The following is a 12,397-nucleotide window of genomic DNA, read 5'->3' as shown; positions in this document are numbered from 1 at the left end:
TAATGCAAGAATTATTGGCTTAGACATAAGGACTAATATTTTGCATTACAACTTGAGCACTGGGAGGTAGAAGTTGAGAAATTAAAATTTTTAATTTTTTAAAATCTAAAAAGCTTGTGAAATCAATTGTTGGTGGCATGTATGTGTGCTCAGTTATTTTGGTAACTTCCTTTTTTTTGTCATTTGTCACAGACCTTCACTCCTCTAGTAGATAAACTGGGGTTAGGCTCTGTGGTCCCAGTGGAATTTCTTCTGGACAGACATTTACGTTTCCTGTCTGATGCCAGTGGATTACGCTTATTTCAGGTATTTGAACTGTATTCAGTTAAAATGTGAATTTAGCTTTGGGCTGTGCTTGTCAGATTAGTTTTGGTTTTTTCTTACTGTTCCACCGACATATCCATCTTTCTCCTTTGACTGCCCTGTCACGTATTTGTGTTTGTTTCCCTGCATAGCCAGGTCCTTACACTGACCTCCATTTGCATGCGAAAAGTACTAATACTCTCTACATTGTTCAGTTGGAGAGCTAGATGTCATTGTGTAGCTGATAATTGCAGTGGAAGTTTTGCAACAGCTTTTGCATAGTTAATTCTTTTATTCCTCCTGGCATGCTCAGTAATATTTTTTTTTTTAATTTTACTTTTTTTTTCTTGTTTGTCATCTCTGACTGCAGTCCAAGAAGAGCTGTCCTGTAAAACCTAATGATTCTATTACCCTAGAAGACTGTACTTTGTTAAAACTGTTTGTTTTTGGCAGATGGCAACAGAGAGTCAAAATCAGATTCTGCAGGAACAGCCTTCACTAAGAGAATCTGTCAATGCACTGATCAGCGACCAGAAGCTTCAGGAGATATTTAGTAGAGGTGAGGTGTGTTTTCTATCTCGGAGCTACTTTGTTGTGCAACAGCTGTAAGACTATGCTGGAATTTGTGAAGGAGGATAGTAATAGTATCTGTTACTGTTTCATTTGGAAGGTCAATTTTCTGTATTTTGCAAGTTCTTTACAAAGAAACATTATTTTATCACAGATACAGGTAAGCAGTTGCTGAGATACAACCAGAAATACCTACTGGGAATGGTCACTTAAGATGTAGTTAAAGTAGGACAATATCCATCTATTTACAGCTTCCCTATTTTAAGTTTTAGTTTTGAATTTTTAAAGTGTTGCCCCTTTTCTGTGGGTCTGTTCTGTAAATGTGGAAATTGAGAATTGAAGTTCCTTTGTATTTGCTGATCCTCAGAAACTTTCTTTTGTAATGGCAATTCAAATTTTGACATTTTGATAATTAATACATCCGTTGTTTAAGTTGAATATACGTGTGGATGTGGCTGGTCAGCATAGAGTTAGTACCTTATCTGTTGTCTGGGTTGTGTATTAGGGTTAAGCCTGATTGTGGCTTTTGTTGTCAGATTTGGGTCATTTTGGTCAAGTGCTAAAATAATTTCTATGCAGAGTTCATGTGCCAGGGAGGCACCCTAGAGACAGACCACTGTCTTACATTTGAAGGACGATGTAATTCTTAAGGGAATTTGGTGCCTTTTGGTCAAATAAAATGTGTATTCATAGAAGTTCTATGAGGGCAATACTTCTTACGTGAGCAAGTAGCTTAAGAATTGTCCAGTTCGAAGCCTTCTTCTGAAGTCCCTAATTCTGGCTGTGTCACAACAGGTTGTTGGATCACGTGGATTTTGATGATCCAAGATTAGCAGAGGTTTATTTTGTCTGGGCTTAGGGTAGGAGGAAAGCTCAGCATGCCGATGTGGAGAGCAAGGGGAGGGTGAGAGGAAACCTTTATGTAGATAATCTGTTACCTGTGTGAAAGAACTAAGACTGGTTGATTTAGAGGTGTTGGGTATCCAAATACGTTTCTACTCTGAAATGCATGGGTTTTTTTCTGGGATTTGACACATCTGAACTAAGTCAGAATACTGGGACTGTTTACTGGATTGAAGCTGCATGATTACTAACCTGTAGGTTAGAAAGCAAAATAATTTAGTTAGCAAGGAGCCCCCATCCAGCGTGATTTTGTCAAAGGAGTGAGTTAATTTTGGTCTTTCACGTTTGGTTTTTTTATGTGTAAACTGTATTCATTTTGTCGTCACAATAGCTTTGAGTTACAACAATGAGGACCTATTGACTTTTTGGGATAAAATGCCTGGTTACACAGAATTTGCAGCAGAAGCCCTAGTGTTTTAATTTCTTTCCACCTGGAAGATGACACGTCAAGTCCTAATTAAGTGCACAGAACCATTTTTTTGTGTGACTCCTAACTAGTATGACGCAAAGCTTGTTCGGAAAATGTACTCAAAGTCCTTATTTTCCAGGTCCTTACAGTGTCCAAGGCCAAAGAGTTAAAGTTTATCAACCAGAGGATGAAAATAGCTGGCTCTGTGGTGTTGTGAGCCACCAAGATCCAATAACTCGTCTTATGGAGGTGTCTGTGACTGAGGTAAAAATAAGAAGCACTGCTTTGGTGTTCCTAAAATACCATTCCTCAATATCTGTATGTGGAGAATCACAGCTTCGCCCAAACTTACTCTTTTGGTTTGTTTTTTTGCTTTAAAAGATGAGTAATTATTTGTGTTGGGATTCACAGTATTTTTCTAGTATTTTTTCCTATTATGTTGACTTTCCAGAATAAATGGTGTCACACAGACTGTTAAAAAAAGAAAAGCTGTAAGAATTTCAGTACTGTGAACTAAAAATGTAACCTCCAAGCACAGATACAGAGATTGGATATTTGTTGCTCCTTTTGCGGAGAAACTGGTGAGGATACTTAGGCTAAACTGAGGTGCTTCTTCCAGTAGTCCTTTCTACACCTAGCGGAGTGAACATGCAGAGGGCTGGAACAATGTTGAATCAAATTTAAGAGCTGTGTTTAATGCATGAGTACCTCTAGAAATGCTCAATAGAACAAATATACATGGAAACAGCAGTAGGAATCAAATCTGAAAGTTTTTCAAATAGAGAAGGAGCAAAAGGATAGAAGGTGAACTGGAAGGCTGTAGTATTACTAAGAAAGTGAGACAGAAGGAAAAGGTAAATGGGAGAGGGCCTGCACAGTAACTGTGTATTGAGGTCTCTTATGTTGATACTATATACTTTGAATTAAAAATTAACCTCTGCTTTTCTTTCTCCTACCTCCTCATTATCAATCCGTATAAAAATTAGAGTGGTGAGATAAAGTCGGTGGATCCTCGACTGATTCATGTGGTGATGGATAACACTTCTCCAAGCGAGGTAGTACAGCAGTTCGTTCAGGTCTTGTATATACAGTATGAAACTTCATAAAATTTTTGATCTGAAATAAGTAAAATCTGGAAAGGACTAAAAGATTCTGCAGTGTTCACTGTAGATTTTGGATAATTTTCATAATTTTCCTCTTAAAGTTGGAACAGGAAAATTTTGTTTACCATTTTGATGGTCATAGCTTTCTTGAAACAATCTTCTCTTTTTGTTCAGGCCTGTTTACTAAGTTTAGCATGGATCGTGGAGAGGGGATCAGTTACAGTGTAACCGTGGTGGTTGTTCTCCATTTTAAGGTGTAGTGTTGCTGCCTTTTTCTAAAAGGATCATTCTGTGCTGGTTCACAGACCTTTTAAGGCATTTCTAAAAATTGCCATCTGGCTTCTCTGCCTTGTAAGCAGGCTTGTGTGTTTGTGGCATTTCATTGCTTCAGTTGAGAGGTTCCATGATAACATTTGAACCTGAATTTTTACCGTAGGCTAAAGGGCAAGCTATCTCCTGTAGTTAAATATTGTAGGCTTTGTGTAGTGGACAGACAGCGTGCCCTTGAAAAGAGTCGTGGGGTCTATACTTGGAGAAAAAATTAGTGTGCAGATGGTATTCATACATTATGAAGAGCTTTGTTGGAGTATTGCATATTTCTCAAAATTTGGTGTGATGTTCATGCTACAGCAAGGTAGCTCAGCTAAAAAATTTCTTGTGCAGATCTTATTCTAGTACAAAAAAGACAACTGCACTTAATGCTTGTGTTCTGTGCTCACATAGCATCTCTCTTTAGATGTCTCAGTTTCTGATAAAGTGTTCCTAAACTTCAGAGCAGTGTAATATATTCTGTTCTTACAGAAAAGAAGTTCTTTGACTGGGTATCCTGATTGTTCTGTTTAGTGATTGCATGGCTTTGTCTATTACAGGGAGGGGGCCTAAAAGCAGCTAAATCATCAACTAAAGGGAAAAAGAAGAAAGAAAGCCTGGAGGGAAAGGACGGAAGGAGAAGGAAAAATGTATCAGATCCTGGTTGTGATCCTGCAACAAAGAAGCTAAAGGAGAGGAGTGAGGCAGATAGCAATGGTAGTGACGGAGGTGAGGCAAGCAGAGGTCCTTGGAAAGGAGTCTCCAGTAGTGAAACAGGACTGGATCCAAGGGCCAAGCAGTTGCCTTCGTTTATTCCTCAGATTAATCGCAATATTCGTTTTGCTACTTACACCAAAGAGAATGGCCGAACACTAGTAGTCCAAGACGAGCCAGTTGGTGGTGACACACCATTGCCCTTCACTCCATTTTCTTCTGTGACTGGACAACCATTACTAGTTGGATCTGGATGTAAAGAGGCAGGCAAATCACTGGAACAGGTTGGCCAAGGCACAGTGACTTCTACAACTGCAGTTACTACACCTGCTTTGACACCGACAACTGTGAGAATCTCTGATACCAGTTTGCCAGCTGTTACTGGACAGGAGAAACTGAAAACAGTCCGATCCCAAGCCCAGGGAGAGGTGAGTAGCTCATGATCCAACATGTTTCAGAAAGATTTAAGTGTTTGCGGCATATGTTCTGCAACATACTCCTGTTACAATGTGTGTCCACGGAATTGAAAAAGCCTACTTTTTCTCTCCTGAGTCTGTCTCCTTCCAAAGAAAACCTGCTACCTGACCTAAGAAATTACTCAAAAGAAAATTAAGATGATTGGTGAAGGAGTATTAAGAGACAACTGTGTAGCACTCTTATGCTTATTCAGCCTTAATCTGAGAAATGCAGCTTTAACATAACACTAAGCACTGCACTTAATTAATTTTGTTGCGTCATGTGGCAGATAACCTGCTTAAAATCTCTTGCCTTTATATAAACAAATCTGCGTGAAAATGCGTACTGAGTTGAACATTCAAGTTACTTTAAAAAAAAAGCCTCAAAACCAGAAAAATGATAAACCTACATTTAGAGGACCTTTAACAGATGGCTGTCTTGTGTGTTAGAGCTGTGGTATCTATATAGTAGTAAAATGAGCCAGTTCCATTGTATACGATCTAGGACTAAAACCAAAGAAATAATTAAAGTATTTCAGATGAGAGCTCAGTCTGAAAGCATTTTGAAGGCCTTTTAGTTATGTCTTTGTTTACAATGGAAAGAGTGGAAAAATAGAAGGGAAACCCTGTTAAAATAGAAGACTTTTTAAATAAATCAAATGAAGATTTGTAAAAACAAAACAAAAATGAAACTGACCTCAGTAAGTACAACAAAAATAAAGAATCTCGCCATCTACTGTATAAAAAAAGAAAATGGGAGATATGTTAAGAGAGTCCAGTGTGATTGCCTGGAGGTTAAAGGCATTGTTATCATTCCTGTCTTTTGTATAAGCCAATGGAATTGGTGGAAGGGTTAGATGTTTACCTTGGGATAAAGATGCCTAGGTGGTAAGGTGTAAAGGAGAAATAAAATTGTTGAAAACAGGAGTGTTGCATAATGAGCATAATACAATGTAATATGACCTCTTCTATCCCCCACCCCCCAAAAAAGAAATAAATTCAGAGTTGGGAGCAACTACAGATCGTGTAATTGTACTGAGAAATTACGGTATCAACTGTCCTTCTTTCCCTCTCTCCAACCCCAAATCACTTTTTAAAAACATTTATAATTTGGCTTCAGAGTTGGCAGGCAGACTATTAGTCCATTTTAAACTATTTTTTTTGAGGGAAGGAACCTGACATAAATCAGTAAGAGTGTTGTAGGTAGTTCACATGTGTTACTGTTTCAGACTGTCTGCTATATCATAGTGTGATTTGGTCCTTGAGATGACTTCAAAACCTTGGTTTCCATTCAAATTCATATTGTTTTTAAAACTATTAGAACTCAGTTTTCTAAAATTATTTTTATCTCTAAAAATAAATATCTGAAATTCTAATATCTGAAAGAACTGTTAATGGGTTATTAAAGTTATTACAGCTGGAGGTTGGTAATGAGGAACAAGCTAAACATTAGTATGCAGTAGAGTAGGTGTGCAGGGACACTAGTGACCAGTAGGATGTGTTGCACAGAGTCTGTGGTTGTATTTAACATGACCTTGAAATAAAATTGTGTTAATGATGAGCAAATTTCTAAGTGGAAACTCAAAAAAAAGGAGTAGAGCTGATCTAAATGATTCTATGAGGAATTAATCCCAGTATATAATAGTTACAGTAGGACTGTCAGAATTGGAAAATCTGGACAAGTACCAACTGAGAAGAGAGCAAGTGAATATTCCGTATCGCTGTTATGGTTCTAGTAGAAATCTGCCATTCACAAAACTTTCTAGTATTTAATGGTCATAAAAACTAAGCCTTTTGTGCTTAACCTCTACTGAGTAATTCCCTGGAAGGCACTGTGTCCTAGGCATCTATCTACCTGTCAGCAGATGTGGCTTGCAGGGACCAGGAATAGTTTGTCTGCTAACTGCTAGGGGGCTTGGTTTGTTTAATTAACTTGCAAACTAAGTTACTTATTTCAACGGTGCTACTTAAGTAGATGGAGCTTATCAGAATGATCTTGGGCGAGGGTGAAAGGTGGAAGGGTATTCCAAAGCAGTTTCAATTAAGGTTCCCTCGTTGTTGATTTGACTTCAAAGGATCAGCAGTTTTACTAAGTTGCTTTTGTATGAATTAGTTCACCTGTCTTCTGTCTCACCTTTGTTCTAAAGTGTGATAAGACATTAAGTATTAGTTTTCTTTGTGTGTCTTCAGTTTCAATAGCTTGTGGGTAGGAATCTTTAAAGAAGTTTCTTCATTGTAAGTATGTCTGCTGGAAATTTCTATTCCACATGGGTAAGTAGAATGCTAATGGTACAATGAGATGAACCAAAATATTCTTGAATCAAATAACAATCCTGTAATAGACTAATGCTTATTAATTTTGTTTCAGAATTCCCGAAATTCACTTTTGACTTCTTCTGGATTTGGAGTCTCTCTTCCAAGTGCTTCCCAGTCCTTGGTATTTGGGGCTGGAAGGAGCCAATCAAATGGAGTGATGGCTCCAGAAAGCAAACCTTCTGGATTTCCTTTTGGCTGTGGTACTGGACAAGAAGCTCAGAAAGATTCTGATTCATCCAAGAACTTGTTTTTTCAGTGCATGTCCCAGAATCTTCCTTCCAGTAACTATTTCACAGTCATTTCAGAGAGCTTGACTGAAGATGTCTCTAGTCGGGACTCATTCAAGCAATGTACAGAGAGTGTGGGTGCTGGGACTTGTAAAGGTAAAGTTATTTCAGTGGACACTAAGCCGGGAGCCCAGTCTGGTAGTTCTGTGGAGCGGAAGCTGCCTGTAGAATCTATGCCTACCCTTACTCCAGCCTTTTCACGAAGTCTGTTGAATACTCGTCCCCCTGATAGTCACGAAAACCTATTTTTACAGCCCCCAAAACTGTCACGAGAGGAACCCTCAAACCCTTTCCTGGCATTTGCTGAGAAAGCAGAACTTAGTCCTTTCAGTGGCTTTGCATCTTCATCTCAGACGGGGATTTGTGCTCCCTCGACACCTGTGGGTCATAAGGCCACTTCTGGCTGGCCAGAAACACTCACCTCTACAGACTCTTTAGCTAAGAAGAAAACATTGTTTATAACAACTGACTCCTCAAAGATGATCTCCAGTGCTTCTGGTTCAACAGCTGCTGCTGGTGTTCAAAGCCCTTCCACTGTAGGGAATGGCCGTTCCAGCTCACCGACCAGCAACCTGACACAGCCTATCGAGATGCCCACACTTTCCTCCAGCCCAACAGAAGAAAAACCAGCTGTTGGGCCTGGGCAGCAGGACAATCCTCTTCTGAAAACTTTTTCTAATGTGTTTGGCAGACATCCACCTACCCTTTTCTCTTCACATGTAGAGTTTCCACAGGAGAACAAAGCCCCTTTTGAAGCTGTGAAAAGGTTCTCGCTAGATGAGCGGAGCTTAACATCCAAACAGGACTCTGACTCCAGTACAAATAGTGACCTGTCAGATTTGAGTGACTCTGAAGACCAGTTGCAGGCTAAGGCTTGTATGAAGGGTATCCCAGACCACTTGATGGCGAAGCTAGGCCCCAATGCGGAGCGCAATGCAGAATTACTGCTGGGTAAAGGAAAGGGGAAACAAGCCCCAAAGGGCCGGCCCCGCACAGCTCCCCTAAAAGGTGATGACTTGAATGCGGATAATGTTTTGGAAGCACAAAGAGGTGGGATACTGGGTTATCTCCTGTGTAATGAACTGCGTGAACTAACCACAGTTGTAAACCTCATTCATGCTCAGTAGACAGCACACAGGATGCTTACAAGGCTGAAGCTTAATGCTTCTTATATGTGAATTTGATGTTCACTTTGAGAAATGTTTAAGCATGTATTTGTCAGAACAGAAGTGTGGTATGCTGCAGGCTTGAACAGACTTTCTGGTTTTACGTGGGTATGAACATACAGATCTCTGAAAAGATGATTGTTGGAGCCAGTATCCTTTTGCTGTTTCAGTTAACTAATAGATTTTTACTTTGCCTCACCCAGTTGGCCAGTCTGTGCTGAAAGATATGAGTAAGGTGAGGAAGCTGAAGCAGTCAGGTGAGCCTTTTCTCCAGGATGGCTCTTGCATCAATGTAGCTCCACATCTGCACAAGTGTCGGGAGTGCCGTCTGGAGCGGTACCGCAAATTTAAGGAGCAAGAGCAGGATGACTCAACTGTGGCATGTCGCTTCTTCCATTTCCGGAGGTGCTCAAATTCTTCCTTTCTTCATATGTAGTCTATGTGCAGAGCTTGGGCCATGTCTAAGCACGAAGTAATTATGTTTTACTTATTAAATATGCTTGGGGGTACAATAATGAAGGTTTTGAGTGTCTTGCGTTTCCCTGCATCACCTGACCGGAATTCCCTCACTGGGCCGGAAAGAGCTGCTTTTCAAAGATAAAGCTGTAGGATACTAAGTGAGCTGCCAGGTACAGCCTCAGGAAATTGAATTTGCTTTATTGGGTAGAATTTTACTTCTGGGTAGCAATTTGTATGCAGTAACTCTCCCTCCTTCACAAGACATTCAGAACAAAGGTAAAATTTTAATCCACTCAGCAAGTAACTGAACATTGCCAGCACGAGGCTAATGTTTGACCAGATTCTGTTAAGTACAGGGCTAAATTTTAGGAGTAGAACACTATGTCTGTGTTCTCTCTGTGTTGCGCACATGTCTTACACTGTTGTGTTTCGACCTGTCATGTTTCTCTTCGTCTTCCTTAACTGCCTATTCTAGCAAGTGCTATGCATCTTTTTCCAAAAGTATGTTCGTTGACTTTCTGGCATGTAAAGGATGAAGTGAATTTTTAGTATGTGTCACCCATCCAGTAAGCATGCTGCTTCTTTTCCTAAACTTGTTAAAAATTAATCTAGCTTGAGGTTAAAAATAAGATGGGTTCTGCTTAAGAATGAAGTTACCTTTGATATTGACAGGAGATGTTTAGGGTTCTGTCGTACATTTTTACATCTTTTACCCCACAAGGATTAGAAGGGTCAACAGCTACTGGTAAAACAGTAGTGATTCATCTATGGGGAGAGCAGCACAACAAGGATTTTTGCATATCTCTTAATGTGAGCTGTTAGAAGAGTTGCTGAGTGCTGGCAGCCCTAGCCAGAACTGAAATACTGTTTTCTCAAAAGTTGGGAAAAACTCACATGAATTTAAATTGAGAATGACAACCATTCAGAATTTTGCAAGCAGCATCATGCAGCAGGTCAAATTGAGTTTTGTCATCTCTTTCTATTAATAGGATAGAGAAGTGGGATTTAACAAGCTGTAGCAATTCCTTTTAGGTGGAATTCCCCACTGATGTTTACTAGGACCTTGGGATTTGTTCTAGTGGGTGTTGAAGCCACAGCTTTGTATGCCTTATTCTCTGTGTTACTGGGATTTGCATAATAAGTGTATTGTCTGTAGAATATAGCACTTTAGCTGAAGTCTTTTTTCCCCCCCCTTTCTGGGTTTATGTTCTGATATAGATGTCATTATAAGTTAATTAAAGGTGGTTAAGCAGTTTCTCAATTACTCCATCCTATTTTGTGCAGGCTGGTATTTACCCGGAAAGGTATACTACGAGTAGAAGGTTTCTTGAACCCACAACAAAGTGACCCTGATGCCATGAGCCTTTGGATTCCTTCTTCCTCCCCTGCAGAGGGGATCGATCTGGAAACTTCCAAATATATCCTGGCCAATGTTGGGGACCAGTTCTGCCAGCTTGTTATGTCAGAGAAGGAGGCAATGATGATGGTAGAGCCACATCGTAAGTTGGGCTTTTGTCATGGGTTTTTTTTCCCATCCTCTCTGTATAATGCATGTACAATACAGTGGAATAGAATTGAAAATGTCATATAATTTCGTGTTGAAATGCTTCTCCTGCTCTTCCAATGAGAAGGCTATGTTCACCTCCTTGGGGTGTAACTGTGGGACCAGCATTTGAGACTTCCTTTTGGATGAGTGCAACATTATTACCAAGGAAGCTAGTGGTAACTGTCCTAGACATTAAATTATTTTTTTAATAACTAAATGCAGAAATCAGCTGGCTCATGCTCCTAAGAAAATAGAAATAAGCCAGAGTACCTACCACACTGAGCAGCTATAAGTATAGTAATGAACAGATTTTCTGATCTATTCGTGTCCTTTTATGCTCCAGGCACATCATGTAAAAGCTCACGGTTTTTGAGGGAGCAATACCTTCATTCAGCCCGCAAGGACTTAGCTGAGCAACTAGTTGCCAGCTTTGCACTTCAAGGGGAAAAGGTTTAAGGAAAAAAAAAAAGGTAGCCAGTTTAGCTTATCACATGGATAACTGACTGTCTGATTTTTTCCCTTTAGTTTCTGGAACATACAAGGGCAGCCATTCGGAGAGCCCCTTCCTTAGCAAATATGTTGGTTTAGAATCTGAATAGTTAACAGAGATCTGATTTTAGTGTATGTGTATTATGTGGTGAAACTAAATACACATTCTCTATGGTTTTATGTATTGATATCACTTGTTCATAAAACTAGCAGAAGATTTGTAATTTTGCTGGAAGTTCCATTAGTGCTCCTTTAAATTCGGTTATTACAGAACACTGCAAGGTGCTGCATTTCCTTGTAGTGTGCCTTTTGATACCTGACCTTACCTATTCTTAGAAATGGGAACTTGATAGTGTCACTGGACCAGCAACTCAAGGAATGAGGCTATGAATGTAAAAAGTATGTGTTTCTATACTCTGCCTTCAGGTCATGTTGCTGTGAATTTTTCAATGTTGCTGTGATATTCTCAAATTAGGTGGGAGAAATGAAAAATGTCAAAGCAATAATTCGTAGTGTGCCTTCTCTCTATAGAGAAGGTGGCATGGAAACGAGCAGTACGTGGTGTGAGGGAGATGTGTGATGTATGTGAGACAACACTCTTCAATATTCATTGGGTTTGTCGGAAGTGTGGTTTTGGGGTCTGTCTGGACTGTTACCGGCTGAGGAAGAACCGTCCACGTAGTGGTGAGTACTGGGCATTTTTCCCCCACTGTAATTTTTGAACTGACTATAGGCAGGGAATAGTTTCTGGGAAGTTGCAGAAGGTTTTGTGAGAGAGTTACTGAGTATCAGCTTGGAAGGCTGCATGTTTAGAACTTGTCTTGTATGCTGCTGTTCCATTCTTCATTTCCTTATGTACCTGTGTTTTATCTATTTGTTTAGGATGTGATTATTAAAATTACAGCATTAGCAGGCATAGAGGGTCTGCTGAGACAGTCAACTATATAGTTCTGTCCTTTCCTCAGAAAGTATTAAAGAAATATTGAGTAGTGTCTTAACAGTTCAGAACTGTCGCAAGGGGAACTAGTAAGCAGACACTGAAGAGAGCTGCTGTCTTTAACAAGGAGTTAGATTGGAAAGTTTTCTTCTTTTTTTTTTCATTCCATGACACACCAGGGCTTGTAATTCAGGAAGAAGTTCAGTAAGTTCAATTTTAGGAAATAGAGGCATGAGAAAGCAGATACCTGTTTGGGGTTTTTTGTGTACTTTACTGTTTTGAGACCACTCTGGTAGCATGGATGCTAACAAATGGCAACCTCAGTAAGATTAATTTGTGAGAGTTCCATTATTATATGGAGCAGATGTATAAAATACTGGATGTTAATAAGTGTGAATACTGCTGTCTATTCATTATGATAACTTAGAAAA

At 39.6% G+C, this 12,397-nt stretch overlaps 1 protein-coding gene across 4 annotated transcripts in view; it reads left to right on the top strand.

Annotated features, from left to right (window-relative positions):
* KDM3B (lysine demethylase 3B) overlaps positions 1-12,397 on the top strand; it is a 50,633-nt gene that overhangs the window by 9,982 nt on the left and 28,254 nt on the right. For 2 of the 4 annotated variants that reach the window (XM_082291777.1, XM_082291775.1), the window contains exons 3-11: positions 193-306; positions 757-862; positions 2,325-2,449; positions 3,172-3,240; positions 4,158-4,739; positions 7,135-8,377; positions 8,739-8,940; positions 10,279-10,493; positions 11,561-11,713. In XM_082291777.1, the coding sequence (XP_082147903.1) occupies positions 193-306; positions 757-862; positions 2,325-2,449; positions 3,172-3,240; positions 4,158-4,739; positions 7,135-8,377; positions 8,739-8,940; positions 10,279-10,493; positions 11,561-11,713 (2,809 nt within the window). Of the gene's footprint in view, positions 1-192; positions 307-756; positions 863-2,324; positions 2,450-3,171; positions 3,241-4,157; positions 4,740-7,134; positions 8,420-8,738; positions 8,941-10,278; positions 10,494-11,560; positions 11,714-12,397 lie in introns of all 4 variants that reach the window. The other 2 variants (XM_082291776.1, XM_082291774.1) reach the window with 1 other exon arrangement.

The sequence above is a fragment of the Coloeus monedula genome (genome assembly GCF_965178545.1).
Source record: "Coloeus monedula genome assembly, chromosome: 15".
In the NCBI taxonomy this organism is placed as follows: Eukaryota; Metazoa; Chordata; class Aves; order Passeriformes; family Corvidae; genus Coloeus; species Coloeus monedula.
Note: the sequence above shows the minus strand (reverse complement) of the source record. Positions and strands in the feature narration are given on the sequence as shown.